Raw genomic sequence first — 18,555 nt, 5'->3', positions numbered from 1 at the left:
TAAAGTGGATTGTTTAAACCATATTAAATCTCTGTGTGGACACTATCATTCAAAATTAAAGTGGCCTTAATTCAGTTTAGTTTAATTCACTTCCAAAGTTAATTAAAGCCACTTTAATTGTGAAGAACAATGGCCACACAGGGATTTAGTGTGGTTTAACCAATCCACTTAAAATTCATACCTTTAGTTAATTCAGATTAACTTTCTTGGATTCCGCCATGGAGAAAAGCCTGTGAAGTTGCATTTTGATGTTAAAATCACCTGAAAAGAAAATTAAGGAGTTAAAACTACTCAAATCTGTAAATATACCAAAAATTATTCATTGTAAGTGAATCTGAATGCAGTATTGCCAACCTTTAAGTGTTTTGAAAATCTTGAGTCAGGTCCCAAAATCATGCATTTCATATAAAAATCATGATATTAAAAAAATCTAAGGGTTCTGTTTGTTTGCTTTCTGGGTTTTGTGCCAATAAGTGCCCTCAGATCATGTTTTCTGTCATTTCCCTGCAACCAAGAGGGTTGCAAACTTTATTAAAACATGATAGCTGAGACTCTCATGCAATCTCTTGACTCCAGCAGTTGGAGCTGTAAAAGAAACATCAATTTTCACAAGACTCGCACTAAAATCATGAGAGTTGGCAACACAGTGAAGGTCTGATTTCACGCCTGTTTGTAGATTTTGCTATTAGATGAGCCAACTGCTGGATTGGATCCCCGTTCCAGACACTATGTGTGGACCCTACTGAAAGAACGCAGAGATGGTCGAGTGACTCTGTTCAGTACCCAATTCATGGATGAAGCTGATATCCTTGCTGGTGAGACCAGCTTATCTCATTAGATAATAAGATTTTATAAGCAGATGGAATAAGATTTTATAAGCAAAGTTTTCTTTTAGAATGGACCTTGCTCAGGCTAAACTCTTAGGCTGAAATCTTGGTACCATTGAATCAATGGGAAAATTTCCATTGACTTTAGTGGTACTGGAATTCCATCCTCATTGCCTTTAATAGAAGTTTTGACTCAATAAGGACTGAAAGGTTGGGAAGAAAAACTCATTGAACTGCAATGAAGCAATTCAGGGCTTTGTGCTTCACTGATAAGTTGAGTTTCACTATATCCAACTTCACCGTAAACTGGTTCTGCTTTAGAATCATAGTTACAAGGGGCCACATATAGTGTGAATTCATGTCCATCTGCTATTGACTATTTATCCTGGAGAGGGGGGGGTGTGTCTTTTTTTTTTGAATTAAATATATCATTTTAATAGTCCTCTGGTCAGAAATGAGGAGGCTTTGCTGCAATACTGAAGCACCAGTCTTGTCCTGCAAATGAATGAGCAACTCTGTAGTCCAGTTTGCTGTCCTACCATTTTCACTAAATAATTTCCCCTTTCATTTCCCGATATTAGCATCCTTCCTTTGTCATACTCTTGATCTGGAGGCAGAGATTATTTTAATTCCTTCACATCTCTATTAACATTACAGTAACATCTGAGATACTATTCTAATTCTGAATGTACATGTGGCTGTGAAATAGTCTTACTGTGTCATCCTCACCCACAGCAGCCTCCTTACCTAATCTCACCACAACCTCGTTGTACCCTTTCACTGCTTATGCTCTTTGTAAGAGACAAGGTAGATGAGGTAATATCCTTTACTGGACCAACTTCTGCTGGTAGAAAGGACAAGCTTTTGAGCTTCACGGAGCTCTTCCTCAGGTCTGGAGAAGGTAACGAAACTAAATACAAGATGGGGCAGATTGTAAAACCTAAGGGATTCACACACATTGTAGGAGACTGCTTAAAATGAAGCAACCAATTAATACTTCTGCAGTCATAAGACAATGGAGGGTTAGTAGGCAGCAGGTGTGTTACAAATTGTTGTAATGGGGCCATAAAACTAGTGTCTCTGTTAAGTTCATGGTTTTCAGTGTCCAGTGTAGCCATGAATTGAAGTTCCCAGGCTCATCTTTTGAAGATGTTATACAGGTTTCCTTTGAGAACAAGGCTTGGGAGGTCAGACATGGAGGACTTGCTTTGTGAAAAGTGTTTTGATGGGGTGTTTTTGTCTTTTATCATTGTTCTATGAGAATTCATTTGAGAGCAGAGTAATTGTCTGGGGTATTAAATGCACTGGATGAGTTACACCACATATTGTGATGGGCATGTGCAGAACCCCTGGATTTTTAAAGGTGTGTTGGGGGGCGGGTATCCATCATCATAGCTGTGGACATATGTCTCCAGGTTTTGCACTGCACTTGTTGCTCTGTCAGGGTCAGGTTGCTTTCTGTAGTCCTTCTATTGTCCTTTTCCTTGGTCAATTTCACCCTTGACATTCTGTTTTTTATCATTTTGCTTCTATTCTTGCAATGGTTTCCCATGTGTCCATCATGCACCCCATCTGTCTTAATTCCTCTTTAAAAACCCGCTTCTGCTGGTAATCCTTCCTAAATTATTCTCTTCACCTCTAACCTCTGCATGTCTATTCTTTCTTGAATTCTCACTCCATGTCTTGTAATCAGCATTCTATGATCTGCTTATTAGATGCTGTACTTTAGATTCTTAATTTTATTAATGACTCAAGAAGAATTTATTCAGAAAGTGAGTTCCATTATAAAAATGATTTTGTTTTTCTCTTTCCTTAGACCGGAAAGCTTTTATTTCACATGGGAGAATAAAGTGTGTTGGATCTTCTCTGTTTTTGAAGAAAAAATGGGGGATTGGGTATCACTTAAGGTATTTTATTTTATTTTATTTGAAAATATTCCTCATAGTGCTAAATTTGCATCACAGCAGCAGAAGAAACGGTATTTCATTCCTATCAAGCAACATCTCTGGGAATTTAAATATAAATGCTTCCTAATATAGCTTAACTGGAATGAGTATAAAAACTTCAAAATGTATTGAGGAGACTGTGTCAAAACATTCCCCCAACCTGGCACATGCAATATCTATGGTTCCAATTATGAAAAATAAATATATTGTTGCTGTTAATTTTATTTTTAAGGCACTATGATCTGAGATCACCTTTCATCTGATGTTACACCTTGGGTATACAAACTCAGCTTACAGCCAGTTAATTTGTTTTTCTCATTATTGTGCCGAATTCCTTGTATCTTAGTAACGAAATGCTCCATGAAGCAGATGTGATTCACTTCCCCAGGTAATAGCGCTGTTGGCTCAGAGGGCACTCCATCCTAAAAGTCATCTGTCTTTTCAGCCTGATCCTAAAATTCTGGGCATCTCTTATAAGATGCTGTGTACCCTCATCTCCTTTCAGTAGGCACTAAGGATCCTAAGCACCTTGCAGAACTGGGCACTTTGTAAGACTCTTTTTGCCAAAATTTTCCCGTGGATACTGTTAAATTGGTTGGTTATTCCTAACCATTTGTTTTATTACATTAGCCAACATATGAGGTTGGTATAACACAAGGAGTTGGTAACAAATCTTTCAATCCTTATTTAGACAAAATTTCCACTGAAGTTTTGTCTAAATAAGATCTGCTGCAGGGATTGGATATTATTCCAGAGTAAGGACTGATGGATTTGGCTTTCTTGGTATACGACATCATAACGATAAATACATTGTTCTTGTGAAAATATAAGCCTTTGCCTTCTTAATATGAACAGGATGCATGTCAGTGAGGTTTGTGACTGTGAGAGCATCATATCGCTGGTCAGACAGTACATCCCTGATGCCACTTTCACAGGACAGAGTGAAAATGAATTGAGTTATACGCTGCCCTTAGAAAATGTCGATAAATTTCCAGGTAATTATGTGTTTACATAATCCAGAATCTACTATGCATAGAATTATTTCTCTTTTTTCTGTTAATGTTGAAAGATATTGTATCTGGCTCCTGAATTCCATCAGGAAGGTTACCTACTGATGATGAATGTTTGCATAAGGAATTTTTTTGAAGATTTTAGTCTCTCTAAGTATTTAAGATCAAAATATGTGTTTTTCTTCCATTCATGAGAACGTACAGAAAAATTGAAGTTGACACAAATAGTCGTTTGTTCTGTTAAATGCAGGGTAATGATGAAGGAGACTGAAAGGAATCAATATAGGTGCTGGTACTGGGGGTACTGCCACGCACCCTGGCTTGAAGTGGATTCCATTATATACAGGGTTTACAATTTGGTTCAACGGCTCTTAGCAGCCCCATTATATAAAATATTCCAGCATGCCTGGGAATAAGACTTTAGTTTCAGTTTAATTATTTAAATTTTGATATTTCTTTGAATCTGCAAAGGGCCAGAATTTTGAGTCCATGCATCGTCATAAGGGTTCTACTACTTTTGTGTTTCCAGCTGGGCTGGAAATACTGTAAGCACAGGCTGTCTTACCACAATTTGGCATTTACAGGTCCTCCCCTAGCCAGAGCCTGAAAATGCACAAAAGGTTGAAATTTGAAAAATAATGGTAGGAAGGTAAATTAAACAAAGAATGAGGAGAACCCAAGAAAATAATGAAATGAAACTGGTTGGTGGGAAAGGCAGTGGTCCCAGTGAATCAGCTGTCTAAACCTTGCTGGGTTGTTGGTTAAGGCATAATAGCAGCTAAGGCCAGGTCTACACTGCGACTTTAAATCGGTTTAATGGCCGATATACCGATTTAACGCTGTATCCGTTCACACGACGTCGTCATTAATATCGAGTTAAACGGCTCCTTAAATCGATTTCGGAACTCCTCCCAAACGAGAGGAGTAGCGCTAAATTCGATAGTGATAACTCGGATTAGGGTTCGTGTGGACGGAAATCGACGTTATTGGCCTCCGGGCGGCATCCCAGAGTGCAGCACTGACCGCTCTGGACAGCAATCTGAACTCGGATGCAGCGGGCAGGTAAACAGGAAAAGCCCCGCGAACTTTTGGATTACATTTCCTGCTTGCCCAGCGTGGAGCTCTGATCAGCACGGCTGGCGATGCAGTTTGAAATCGAAAAAGAGCTCCAGCATAGACCGTACGGGAGATACTAGGTCTGATCGCTGTATGGGGAGACAAATCTGTTGTATCCAGCTCCGTTACAGAACACGAAATGCCAAAGCGTTTGAATAAAAAACTCCAGGATACACAGCGCTGTGTGACAAGCGTAACGGGAAGCCAGAGACTCAAATGGACGCTCATGAAGGGAGGGAGGGGGTACTGAGGACTCCAGCTATCCCACAGTCCACAGCAGTCTCTGAAAATTATTTGCATTCTTGGCTGAGCTCCCAATGTCTGTAGGTTCAAACACAGTGTCTGGCGTGGTTCAGGGAACAGCTCCTCAGTTTATTTCCCCCCACCACCACGTGAAAAAAAAAAGGGAAAGATTGCTGTGCTATGGCGTTTGCTCAATGCACTCCGCGAAAAAGGCGCCAAAGGGTTGTCTGCTGCCTTCACAAAGGGAGGGGTGAGGCTGTACCCAGCACCACCCGGGGCAGTGTTTTCTGCCCCATCAGGCACTGTGCTCTCAACACGGAAGTGGGAACTATGGGATAGCTGAGGAACAGCTACCCACAGTGCACCGCTCCTGAAATCGATGGTAGCTTTGGACCATGGACGCAAACAATCGATTTCGGGATCCCACTGTGGACGCGCTAAACCGATTTTATTAGATCTGTTTTGTAATATCGGTTTAAGCTAATTCGAAATAATCGTGCAGTGTAGACGTACCCTAAGAGTTCTAAGGACGAATTTGAAAGAGGATAGTGAGTTGCCTTTGCAGATCATTGCCAGGAAACTCCTGCCATGCAGAAGAGGTAGCATGGGAGAGTGGGTAAAGGTGATTGAAAATTTTAAAAGTGGACAATCAAAATTGACACCTGGTATTTTTTTGACTCTTGAGCATGCGTATTCCAGTAAAACTTCAAGTCAAACTTTAAATACTCAGCAGCATATTGTCAAACATGAAGACTGATTGAAAATAGAGACCTGGAGATTTCGGTAAACCCATAGTTCTAATGGTTACCCTCGGATTAGAAGATAGGGTTAAATTCCGCTTTCAGATACAGAAGCGAGTCAGGAATTACTCTAGATTTACATTTCTATACGTGAGAGCACAATTTATCCTAGATAAATTTTAATTTTCTTATGCCTTCAAGGTACATGTGTTCTTCTGTCATGCAGATCTGTTCTGTGGCCTAGACAGCCACTCTGACCAGGGGATTATTAATTATGGCGTCAGCATGACAACTCTGGAAGATGTCTTCCTGAAGCTGGAGGGTGAAGCTGCAACTGATCAAAAAGGTAAAATACTGGGTCAGCCAAGGAAAATTATTTTTAAATTCATCTTATGCTCTTTTTATGCTAAATATGAATCCTTATCTTATGCAGCATCCTCAGAGATAGAAATGAGTAGCTAAAATTGCTTTGAATAGTTAACTATATTTTTAAACATGGCTAAAAACAATTGGAAATCCAAACATGTAGGACACAGAAAGAGGACTTTTTTTTACTCCTGACTTGCTATCAAATATTAAATGGGTGATGAGGTAAGTGCTTATGTAATTATTTCATAAGATACAACAACAAAGAGGCAGGCATTCGATTTTTAGAAAAGTCTGTAACATAGACTTCATTATGCAACTTATTTTGCAATGTCCACCTGAATTGTCCAGGGAAGAATGTGTAGCAGTGCCCAGTTTTTAGATTGGATTGGATTTCTTAAAATCCATACCTTAAAAACAGAGACAAAGCAGGTTGCTCCCTCAGACAGAGATGCAGAACTCAACCCAGCTTGTTCTAGTCAGACTTTTTGCAGACTTCCTGCTGAGAGGCCAGCTGCCAGACTTGCCTGCAGAGCCTCCTTAGCCTGCAAGCTGGACCAGGAAATCCTTAAAACTTGAAGTGGTAGCCTGTGATTCTAACTGTAGTTTTTCTAATTGTTTTAAGTGATCTCTGCTAAGGATGCAAAAACAACGAGGAGTCCTTGTGGCATCTTAGAGACTAACAAGTGTATTTGGGCATAAACTTTCCTGGGCAAAAGCCCACTTACAGCTACCACTCTGAAACCTGCTAAAGATGAAATCCCAAACTTTGGATTTTTGTTTCAGTTTATAGAACTAAGGACTGTATCAAACACTGATTTTTTTACATTTCAGAAAACGTATTTATTGTTTCTGTCTTTCACTCAAGAATAGTTTATTGTTCTTATACTTTAACTGCGTCTAATAAAATTGATGATGGGCCTAAAACTTTATGCATTTAGAGCCTGATCCTGCTCCCTGGGAAGTCAGGGGTGCAGAATCAGGCATGTAGGACAGTATGCTAACCAGAGCACAGTGAGTACTTGTTCTTAGTGACTCTGATTCTCAAATCCAACTGGTCTACGTACACTTTGTGTCTGAATATTATACATGTCTCTAGTCTTTTATTTGTTTATTTTTAATTAATACAGTGAATCCAGGTGCTATTCCACAGAGTGCCCCTAACTCCTAGGAGTTCTATTTTATGAAAACACAGGTTTCCATGAATGCTGAACATTTCCTTTTGGAGGGGTCTCCATGGTGGCTTGGGGTCTATTTATACCTGAAACATCAGATTTAAATATGAACAATTCTACTTAATACTTTAACCTTCAGGTGTCCTTTACTAAAGTGTATAACTATGGGGGGAAAGCCTCATGAGTAGAAAACTTTAAGAGATCTCTAGATACAGAACAGTGGATGAGAGATGGATTTTCTGTAAATCCTTTCAAGGTCCTAAAGTGTTTTCGATTACTTAATACTGCCCAAAGAGCCCATCTTAACTGAGATCTCTTCCCTTGTAGCAAACTAGAAGATAGTTATGTTCAGCCTGCCATGTAGTACTGGTCAGTAGATGATAATTGTGTGTATTCTTGTCCCTGCCAGTGTTTCTGTTCAGGAGCACTGCCAGCTTTTTTGGCACCCTAGGCAGTGGAAGGTCCCGACCCCGAAATACCAATGACGACCAGGGCGGCCGAAGATCCGGTCGCCGCCCCCCAAATGTTAACGCCCTAGGCGACCATCTAGGTCGCCTGATGGGTTGCGCCGGCCCTGTTTCTGTTTTTATTACATATGAAAAACATTGTCAAGGAGTTATGTTGAACTATGTACTTTGAAAACTCTTTGTAGATTACGGTGTTTTCAGTGAGGAGCAGGCAGACGACGAAAGAGACGTCTTCTCTGCTGATGAAATGGAACAAGGTCTCCTGTCACTCTCAGACATAGGAAAGGCGACTGTAAGTGGCACAGCCCTCTGGAGACAGCAAGTCTCTGCCATGGCAAGAATTCGCTTCTTAAAGCTGAAGCATGAAGATAAAACCCTTAGATCCATGTACGTGCCAGTGTTTCTGACTTGTTTAGGTGAAATCAGTCTGTGGGAGGATGTTCATATCACAGCTGTCTGTGGAGTGGGCTAGGATGGAACTTCAGGAATCCATTTCCCCCTCATCTTGAATGTTCCTGGAACATTAGAAATAATTCAATCACTGCAGTGTTTGCTTGTAAATCACATATTTGCTCTAAATGATTCATGACATGGAAAGCTGATCAACCAGTGTTCTGGGAAAATGCCTACTTTGCCAATTCCAGCTACACAAAAGCTTCCCTGACTATGCATCCTCAACCCATTATTAATTTATTACCGGGAGTTTCTTGCACTGAATGATACATAATGGTACATAATGATACTGAATGGTACATAATTAAATGAGCCATATGATTATTGGCGCTAATTGTAAAGCCCATGTTCTTTCTTAAAAAAATCATTTTGAAATATAGTTTTTTTTCACGGCTGGGAAAACTTCAAAACTAAAAGAATAAAATTTTCATTTAATCTTAGTATTTAAAAAAATAAAATGTTTAAAAATATTTTTTTCTCCTTTCATATTTTTTCCTTTCCCCATAGTGTCAATGAATGCAAAGAATGAAATGTTTGTCTGTTCTTTCAACTTTTTATTGTTTCTTGTTTTTTTCCCCCTAATTTGTACATTTTCAAATCTTCTCCAACTTTGGGGGAAAAAATTATAACTTTTCCAAAGTTTTAAGGAAGTTGTGAAAAGTTAGAACTGAGAGAGAGAAAAAGGAGAGAGAAAAACCCTAGATATTCATTCTGTTGCATTCAATGGCAGAAATGAAAAAAAGATAAGGAAAAAAACAAAAAATCCTAAATTTAGAATCTTTTTTTACTTTCTAAAAGGAAACTAAATATAATCTTTTAATTTAATTTTGTGTAGAAATGTCCTGTCAATGGAAAAAAAATTAAACATTTTTCTGTGAAGAAAAATTGTTTTCAATTAAACTCTTTTTCCAGCAGAAAGTCTTATTGTAAAAAACTTTCAACTAGCTCCTTGGTTATTACAGTTAGAACTGGTTGGAAGTGTTCATTGGATCCCTTTTCCTCCCCCACCAGCCCAGGAAGTTGCAAGAGCACCTTCCATCTGGTGTCTTCTGAGAAAGGGATGGGCCAGTGGATACATGTGTTTGTGCCTGGAGGCAGGGGTCACCGGAATCCCAGCTTTCTTCCCTACACCCCCTGTAGAGGCTGTCTGCTTCTGAGGTTCCCAGTGCTGCATATGCTGCTGTTGCTTTGGCAGTGGTGTCAGCCCGGCATTAGATGAGAATGTTCATGTTCAGTTGTTTTTTTTCATGCTACCATAATTTTCCTAAGGAACATAAGCAATAGAAAGGAAATGGTGATTTACAAAAATTTATATCTCAGCCAAACCTGAATGGAATTTCATGGGTCAAAGAAAAGGCACCTCTCTAACCCTAGAGCTTTCTTCGTGTGGAATTTTAAAGGCCTGACATACACAATGAGAGTGTTACAGCTTTTCAAAATCAAGTGGCAAGAATCTTTTTTTCTTAATACAATCAAAATATATGGGTTGCTACCAGCTCCCCCTATAGTAATGCAGCTTGCAAAATGTCTTGTCTCCAAACTCATTTGTGATCTGTTCTTCAATCTAGATTACTGCTGTGTGGACTTTTTATACTACCTATAGCTATCCACTTAATCATACTTCACTTATGGAAACGATTAAATTCTTGGGAGCTGTCCTCTGGTCTGTATTTTTTTCCTCCTGGAAAACAATCTCACAAGGAAGTCACAAGCCTTTTAGTCTTCAATGAAACAGGTGAGGGCAAAACAGAAGAGCAAGGTTGGTCTTTTTCTACGCCTCTGCTTTTAGCTTTGCAAGGAAATTTGATGGGGGAGGGGGGAATGTTGACAGAGCAGATGTTGTAGAGGGCAATATAGGGCTCAACAAGGACAGCAGCCCAAGAAGCAGAGAAGGGCAGGGTGATCTGGAGATGGTGGCAAAAAGCTTATATTGGATGTGAGGCTGAACAAGAAGCCAGAGGAAGGATCTGAGGAGAAGAATGGCATTGTCAGATCACCTGGAAGGCAAATCACTTTTATAGTTTAATTTCGTATTGAACGAAGGAGGGTAATGTGTGTGTCGGCTACCTGAGAGAAGGATGCTGCAGTACACCAACCCTAAGCTTCAAAAATTATGAGTGAGCCCTCAAAAAATCATAAGACTAACTAAAAATCATGATTTTTTTTTTACTTAAAAATATATATTACATTCTTTTTATTTGCTGTCAAGGTACATTTGCTTAATCTTTCCAATTTTTTCACAGCAAATATGAGGGCTAGATATTTTTAAAAAAATGAAAGCTGAGATTCTCATGCAGTTTGATTCCAGAGGGGCTTTAATAAAAACTACCAATATTGTGAAACTACCGATAAAATCGTCAGAGGTGGCAGCCCTGATACTGCAGTATTTGATCATATAATGAGGCTCTGAATAAGAGGACAGAGGTGGAGAAGAAGCTCTGAGATTTGTAAAGGAAAAGCAGATTAGACACCCAAGTGGAAAAAAAGAAAAACAGATTGGAAGCGTCCAAACTGGAGTTGGAGAAGGCGTCAATGTGTTGGTTGTGGACTCTGCTTTTGATGGACCGCAGGAATGAAATGGGATGGTAGCTGGAGAGGCAGGATCCAGGTTTTTTGAGGACTGAGGAGACCTTGCTTACGTTGTGAGGAGAAGGAGCCATGGGGCACAGAGAGTTTGAGAAGGAATGGGTTGTGAGCACTGTGGCAATGAAAGCAAGGAAGAGGGAAGGAATTTAATAAAGCAGGTGAACGTGAGATGGGAGACTTTGCGTTCAGTGACAGGAGAGAAGGTGTCAGAGAGAAAGACAGACAAGGTAGCAAAGGAGAAGTATCATAAGCATGATAGCAAGAGAACAGAAATTAATAGGAGTAGTAAAACAGCTGAAATACAGAAGAATTAGGGCAGTAAACTAATTTAAACAAGCAGAGTATCAGCAGAGTAGTGAGTCAATTCATAATGCAAAAATTTGGAAGCAGCAAGTTAACTAACTGTGGAGAAAATGCAATGGATTATTACACAAATGGTGTATGAATTCTATAGGATTTATTTTATTATTATTTCTCTGGTCCTGGTGGGGACTTTACGAAAGACCCAAGGACAACTTTTATTGTAAAAAAAAAAATAAAAAATAAAAAAAATTCAGATTTTGAATTCTCTGCTGGTGCCTTCATACCAGGTTCAAGCATTCAGGACTTCGTCCACGCTCTCGAGACTCAGAACATAATGCTGGAAATAGCAACAGGGAAAAATATCACAGAGAAGCTAATACATAATGGGGCTATACAAGTATCCCGTGAGCACCAGGTAGTGTGCATCTCCTTTTTTCCTTAATAATTAACTAAGATGCCAATGTGGATTCTGTGGAACTTGTCTGAATGAAGCTCCTGATGGATAAGCGTCAAAGACATGAATGTCAAACATAAGCCAAAGCGAAATTCACAAAATTGCAAAATAAACACATCAGAATTTAATTCAAATATGGCCAGATTGTGACCCTCCTGCATCCAGGAGAAAAGGGGCTTGAGGTTCCATGGCACCACTTCTAGTACAGGGGGTGTCAGGCTCTTCGAAGCCACTTTGTCCCCCTTCCTGAATTTGTGCTTGAACAGGACAGGGCAGAGCTGCACAGGTGCACTGGGAAGTGTGCGCTGTACCAGGGACAGGCAGATCATAGCACACTCCCTCCTCAAAGTAGTGGGGAGATCAGAAAGGAGACTGTAGTTCTAGAATTCACAATTCCTCTTCAAGGCAGCTCCAGAGTTGGCTCCTTACACTGGGCAAATCACAGACTGATGATCTAGACCATCTCGTATTAAATAATATGCAATAATCTTATATGGGTAAGCAAATGGGCTTATATTTAGGCAGGAAAGGCCTGATTTTGAGCTGGGTCAGTCACACACTTAATTTTTGTGGTTGCAGTTTTACCCTCGCAGTGAATTGTGGATGCACTTTATTGATCTGCAAAACCAGGAGTTGTCTCTAGAACTTGCCCTAAAAATGGAACAGCGCTTTATTTTAAATGCAAAACAATCTGGTGATATATGACTGTGACAGATACTGCAGACACATACAGTATCTTGTGAAATATGGCTTTAACTTTATAAATATTAACTGTATCTTTCACCCTGTCCTTGAAAGCATGAAAACTTCAGAGGCTATTGTATTGGGATGGGCCAGATGATATGGACAGTAGAATATCTAGAGGCCTTTGTGTCAAGGGATGTGACGAACTGGGACTGTTCTTAATGTTTGCTCTGAACACTGTGTTGGTGCCTCAGTGTCCCCTGTGCAGTTCTTAAGTATCTAGGTGGTGGGATAAGGGTGTGTGAGTGCTTGCAGAGCCAAAGGGCCAGTGCACCTTAAATGCCTGAACACTCTTTCTCTAGCAACTGATGGCCTGGGCCCCTCCCCTGCAAAGGTGGCCAGCTGAAGGTGTTGGAGACAAAGAGGATCAGGTGACTCTGGCCGGGAAAGGAGCTGAGCAGAGAGGAGGGGTTGGAGGGGGTTAGTCTGGAGCTTGCTGGGGACGAGGAGTGAAGGCAGACCTAGGGGTCTGGCTCACTGCCCCAGAATGGACCCGGACCGAGGGGTCTGGTTCACTATATCTACAGCTCTGTTTAGACCCTGTTCCTGTCATCGAATAAACCTCTGTTTTGCTGGATAAGAGTCACGTCTGACTGCAAAGTGGGGGTGCAGCCCTGTGGCTTCCCCAGGACCCCGCTGGGTGGGCTCGTGTGGGAAGCCCACGAGGGGCAGAGGATGCTGAATGCTCCAAGGAGAGACCCAGGAGGTGAAGACGTGTGAGCTTCTTGCCCTGAACAAGTCTGCTCCAAGGGAGAGGAGGCTCCCCAAAGTCCTGACTGGCTTGGTGGGGAGCAGTTCCAGAGCATCGCCCGGGGACTCTGTGACAGCATGCTAGATGGATTTGTGCATTCCTAGCTCACTGGGCACGATTTCCTGGGAGATCTGGAGTCACTCATGCTGTGTCTACACAGGGATAAAAAAAACCCATAACTGGCCTGGGTCAGCTGACTCAGGTTTGTGGGGCTCAGGCTCCAGGCCTGAAACACTGCTGTGTAGATGATCAGGCTCTGACTGGAACCCGAGTTTGGGATCCTATGAGAGTGGAGGGTCCCAGAGTTCAGGCTCCAGACCAATCTCAAACATCTACACAGAAGTTTTTAGCCCCTTAGCCCAGGTCAGCTGACACAAGCCAGCTGTGGTCATGCCAGGGGTCTGTCATCTCTGTGTAGATGTACTCTAAGAGGTTGGTATTTTTCATGAATCACACCGGTTATGCAGATACCCAGCCTTAGTAGCCCTCTCCCTGCATCCAGGAAAAAGGGAAGTGACAGTTTTTATCTGATTCAAGAGACCCAGGAAACATAGAAAGAAGCGGGGGGCATAAAGGGCCACCTTGAACTGACAAAGAGGCCAACAAATTGACCTTTTGTCCAGTGGAGAGGCCAAATCCTGTGCGAGGATTGGAAGGACTACAATCTACCAAGGTCTTCATAGGAGTCAGAGTAGTCAGATCTATAGTAAAACACAGGGTGTCCTGGCACGGGGCTCCCCAGTGACAGGGGGCCCCAGGGCCAGGCAGCTGTGGGGGCAGAAGCTTGGTCCCACCAGCAGCCAAGCTCCCTCCTCCCCTGCCTCCTCCCCGAGCGTGCCGTGTTCCTGCCCCTCCCCCTCTCCCTCCCAGCGCTTCCCCCGCCACCAAACAGTTGTTTGCCGGCGCTTAGGTCGCTCTGGGAGGGAGGGGGAGGAGTGGGGCCACAGCGAGTGCAGGGGAGGGGGTGGAGAAGAGGCAGGGGCAGGGCCTTGGGAAATGGGTGGAATTGGGGCAGGGCAAAGCAAGGGTGGGGCCCCCGTACTCCCCCTACACATACCCCCCCCAGCCCTCTGCCCTGCGTGACTCCTGCACCCCCCTACACTCCTGTCCACTCTGACTCCTGCATCCCCCCACATCCCCACCTGCATCCCTCACACCAAACAGGAGCTGTCCCAGGCAAGCACTGCACACCCCAACCCCCTGTACCAAAAATTTTTTTTATAAAGCACTCTTATCCAAAGCACTTTGCAGTAGTTAGCTAATGGTACAAACAATCTTTGGGAAGATCATTAAGTGGTCCGCCGAGACCCTCAGCGATTTTCGAGTGGTCGGTGGAAAAATAAGTTAGGCTACAAAAACAATCAAAGTACTTCACTTTATTTTCATTTGCTTCCTATTAGAGGAGGAGGAGGAAGAAAAAAAGAATGAAAAATGGGGGTTGAGGGAGATAAGAGAGAATGTTCTTTTTCTTGGCTGGGTCCCAACCAGGGTCCCCCAAAATGAAGCTGAGCACAGAGTCCCACCTACTCTAAATCCGCCACTGATAGGAGAGGTGTAATGGTGCATAATTTATTGTCTTCATGGGACTAAAATGAGGGATGTTTCACTGGTCTGAGTCTGTTTGTCCATATACATGAGAGGTAAGCCTGACTTAAACTCAACCACATTTACTAATCTTCTGTAGATACAGGCTAACACCTTTCGGCTCAATTTTAGCAGGTCAAGCTGTAGCCTAGACTCCTGCCAACATATAGGCAAAACTAATTCTCGCATTCCTAGATTCATCTTGTAGTGAGTGGGAATGTAAACTGATGAATAGTTTTCCTGGTTTCTCCCTCCATTAGAAAACACCTTTGAACTTCTGTCTTGTCTTGCTTTTCTTCAGAGCTACAGGTTTACAGTTATGTGCAGCATAGAAACAATCAACTGCTTTCCAGTGCTTGTGAACATCATTAGCAATGCATTGCTGCGAACCTTAAATTCCACTGCACAAATTCGAATCTGGAGTCATCCATTTTTTTCTGTAAGTGTCATAACTTCATGCCAGGAATGCTTCTAAAACATATGGTTGGGAAAGAGGTATCTAATTGCTCAATATGTGATCAAGTTTTTTATTAGGAAGCAATTTTGTTTTCTCTCTTTATATGTATAGGTCCAAATTCACCACTAGTATAAATATATATATATTTTTAGTAGAGTTGGGCCCACATATACAAGTGGAGACTTTGGCTCATATCCTTTTGTTGTGAAAAAGAGAACTCTGCACCATAACCTGTCTGTAGGAGAAACTTCTTCGGGGGTTCATTGGCCCTCTCTAATCATGAGTCTTGAACCACTTCCCTTCTGGTGCCTCCCCCTAATCACTGAGTCTTTGGTGTGGAGTAGGAGAGGGGTATGGAGAGGAGAGGCTATGGGAGGAGACATGAAGACACAGGGGACCTCCTTGTAGCCTGGTGTTTCAGACACTCAGCCGGGTGGTTGGAAAGCCAAGTTCACATCCCTGTCCAATATCGGGCAGACAGGGGAATTGAACTAGCTCTCCTGCATCTCAGATGAGTACCTTAACCGCTGGATTACAAGTGATAAGGGGGCGCCTCCCAAATTTTATGACTCTAGACCTTTTAAAATACTTGGAAACAAAACAAATCAAGTGGAATGAAATGTGCCCTTCCACCTGAAACAGACTTTCTTGAATTTGTGGAAATCTTTCAGAATTTTCAGATTTGATTTGACCTAAACCAATTTTCCCCCAAATTTTTCTGAACTGCCAGCAAAGAAAAAAAACAACTATTTGCCCAGCTCTGGTTGCGATACCCAGACTAATACAATGCAGATGTCGTCTTCAGATGTTTTTTGATTTTTTTTTCACCCCTAGGTGAATCGTCCAGAAGTATGGGATTATTTTATTCCGATCTATCTTGGTTTTTTGCTGATTTTACTTCCTGGTTTCCCACCCCACTTTGCAATGAACAGCATACAAGATTATAAGGTAAAATCCTTGAATTTTAGCAGACACTATGTAAGGGGAGGCCTGGATAGATCTCAGTTTCAGTACTGCATTTGGTTTGGGCTGTCACATTCTTACAAGGACATAGCTTGCAGAGTTCAGAGGAGAGAAATCAAAATACTAAAAGGTTTTGAAATTAACCACTCTGAGAAACAGCTAAAAGACCAAGGCATGACCGATCTAGAGAAATAAAACTGAGAGCAAAGGCAGAGGGATAGCTGTGTACAAATATGTAACAGATCAAAGACAGGTACTCTCATGGTAGAAGAAGGCAGGTTTAATAGAAGAGAGGTTACATACTATATCAAATTGCAATTATAAAATTTAGTTTGCAGGCAGATCAGATGGACTTTCAGTGTTTCTCAAAAGTGGCCACCCGAGGCTTTTCTTGTGGCCACAGCCTCCCGGGCTGTGATTAGAGGAGAGGAGGCAAAGCAGTGGCCGCTTCCCATCCCTGTTGCTCCTGGATGTCCTGTCTTGGTGTTGGTTACTGAGGCCAGCAACAGGGGTGCTCCTCTCTGGAGTCTCCTGGTGCACACCACTGTAGGAGCAGGCAGCCGATGAGTTCCCCACCTTTCCAAGAGTGGTGGTGCTCAGGCTTTGGGCTGAATAAATCTGCTATGAAAAGTGATACCTGTATGTTTGTTCATATCACTTTTCACAACAGACTTAACTAGCTAGCAGTAAGTAAATTACAATGATTTGATTGTATATATGTGTGTATTTATTTGATTTGCCTAAAGCTAATTAAGTATTTTAGGAAAAAATGTGAGAGTGGCCACCAGCGAGAATTGGTGGCCACACTCTGAGGCCACCAAAAAAATTGTCCTGAGAACCCCTGGACTAGATGACTGACTAAGAGGTGATTATCTACCACTATGAAGGAATTTGTGTTCTGAAGTCTTTCACTGAAAGCAACAGAGCTGTATCAGGGATCTATCTAGCTACCCTAGGTACACAATGGCTTCCATCACGGTAATGTCTGAGGACCTCCCAAATATATAAAAATAGACATGACAATAACAGTCTCTCTCTCTCTTCCCCCCGTCTTTCCCTCAGTCTTCCCAGCCTGTAGGAAAAATACCATAATTAATGGATAGCTTTCTGTTGATGTGTGAGGAATACACAGAGAATATTAAATCTGCGCACGATTCCCTGACGTATCTCTTTATCCATCCATTCAATTGTCCTATTATACACAGCATGCTCATCTAAACTGAAACGAGATACATCCTTGGGTTTGCTTTAATGAATGCCGACAATCATAGCAAGACTCTTTGTCCTGGAGCTACCTTGTTAACATTTTTCAGACACCGGTTAATGAAGAATAAAAAATGAAAACCAATATTTCAGGGTACACTATTCAGACATTTTCACTGCCATCGGGGCAAGAAGCAAGGAGGCAGGGAAAAGAAGCAACTAAAGAAGGAAGGAAGGAACAAATGGGGTGAGAGAGATAGAAGCGGGGGAAATAGACGTGAACAGTGAGGAGGAGGAGGAGCGGAGAGCAGCAATAGCTAGAGAGAGTGAGAAAGGGGAAAGTCCTGTGATAACTCTACAGAGGAAGAAGAAATGGAGGTTTGTTTGTACCTTTATTTCCCTGAACCAATTCTGAACATAAAGTCAACTAACTGGAAGGACTGTTGTTGCTTTTAAAAACTCTATAATAATACCTCTCTTTTTCCTTTCCTCTCCTAGATAAAAGCTCGTTCCCAGTTGCGGGTCTCTGGGCTTGTCCCTTCAGCCTACTGGTGTGGGCAGGCTCTGGTGGATATTTCCCTGTACTTGATTCTTCTCTTCTCAATGTTTGGAATTATCTTTGCACTGAGTCACAAAATTACTATGAGTGCCGGTGAAGCTCTTGCCCTGGTAAATCTGATTATTTAGATAGCTGAAAAATAATTCACCCCTGAAAACAAGAGAGGGATATCCAAAAGATAGTTTACCCCTCTCTCTTCACCAGGGAAGGGGAGCAATTAAACCAGTCAACTCCCGACTTCAGAATTCATTTAAATTGTAATCCCTTGTGCCAGTTGGATCTTCAAGTGCCTGCACCCATAGGTCAGAGAGAGGCAAAGGGGCCAGTTTTTTGCTGGACATTCATTTGAAAAGATTAAAATTTGATCCATGGCAAAACTTTGCCATTTCTGCCAGCAAGAATTCTGAATTTGCCCCAGAGGCAAAAAATGGATTTCTCATAGTGAAATGAGATTCCTGTTTGTGAAAAAGGTCTTTTGTATTTCCCCTTGCTCTCTCCTCCCCACCTAGTAAAAAGAAAAATTCAAGATGACCCTACAAGAGATTTCCCAACAAGTTCCTGTTATGTATAATTGTTCCCAGAAATGACACCTCCGGAAGTTGTCGTCA

The 18,555-nt window shown here is 41.8% G+C and overlaps 1 protein-coding gene across 2 annotated transcripts in view; it reads left to right on the top strand.

Annotated features, from left to right (window-relative positions):
• Positions 1–18,555, top strand: part of LOC116834877 (ABC-type organic anion transporter ABCA8-like) — a 65,823-nt gene that overhangs the window by 29,191 nt on the left and 18,077 nt on the right. For both annotated transcript variants that reach the window (XM_032797277.2, XM_032797278.2), the window contains exons 15-24: positions 677–815; positions 2,644–2,734; positions 3,629–3,768; positions 6,109–6,228; positions 8,076–8,277; positions 9,912–10,078; positions 11,520–11,647; positions 15,067–15,204; positions 16,057–16,170; positions 17,887–18,057. In XM_032797277.2, coding sequence (XP_032653168.1) covers positions 677–815; positions 2,644–2,734; positions 3,629–3,768; positions 6,109–6,228; positions 8,076–8,277; positions 9,912–10,078; positions 11,520–11,647; positions 15,067–15,204; positions 16,057–16,170; positions 17,887–18,057 — 1,410 coding nt within the window. The remainder of the gene's footprint in view (positions 1–676; positions 816–2,643; positions 2,735–3,628; positions 3,769–6,108; positions 6,229–8,075; positions 8,278–9,911; positions 10,079–11,519; positions 11,648–15,066; positions 15,205–16,056; positions 16,171–17,886; positions 18,058–18,555) is intronic.

The sequence above is a fragment of the Chelonoidis abingdonii genome, chromosome 13 (genome assembly GCF_003597395.2).
Source record: "Chelonoidis abingdonii isolate Lonesome George chromosome 13, CheloAbing_2.0, whole genome shotgun sequence".
Classification (NCBI taxonomy): domain Eukaryota; kingdom Metazoa; phylum Chordata; order Testudines; family Testudinidae; genus Chelonoidis; species Chelonoidis abingdonii.
The sequence above is the reverse complement of the archived record's forward strand: the minus strand, read 5'-3'. Positions and strand labels throughout refer to the sequence as shown.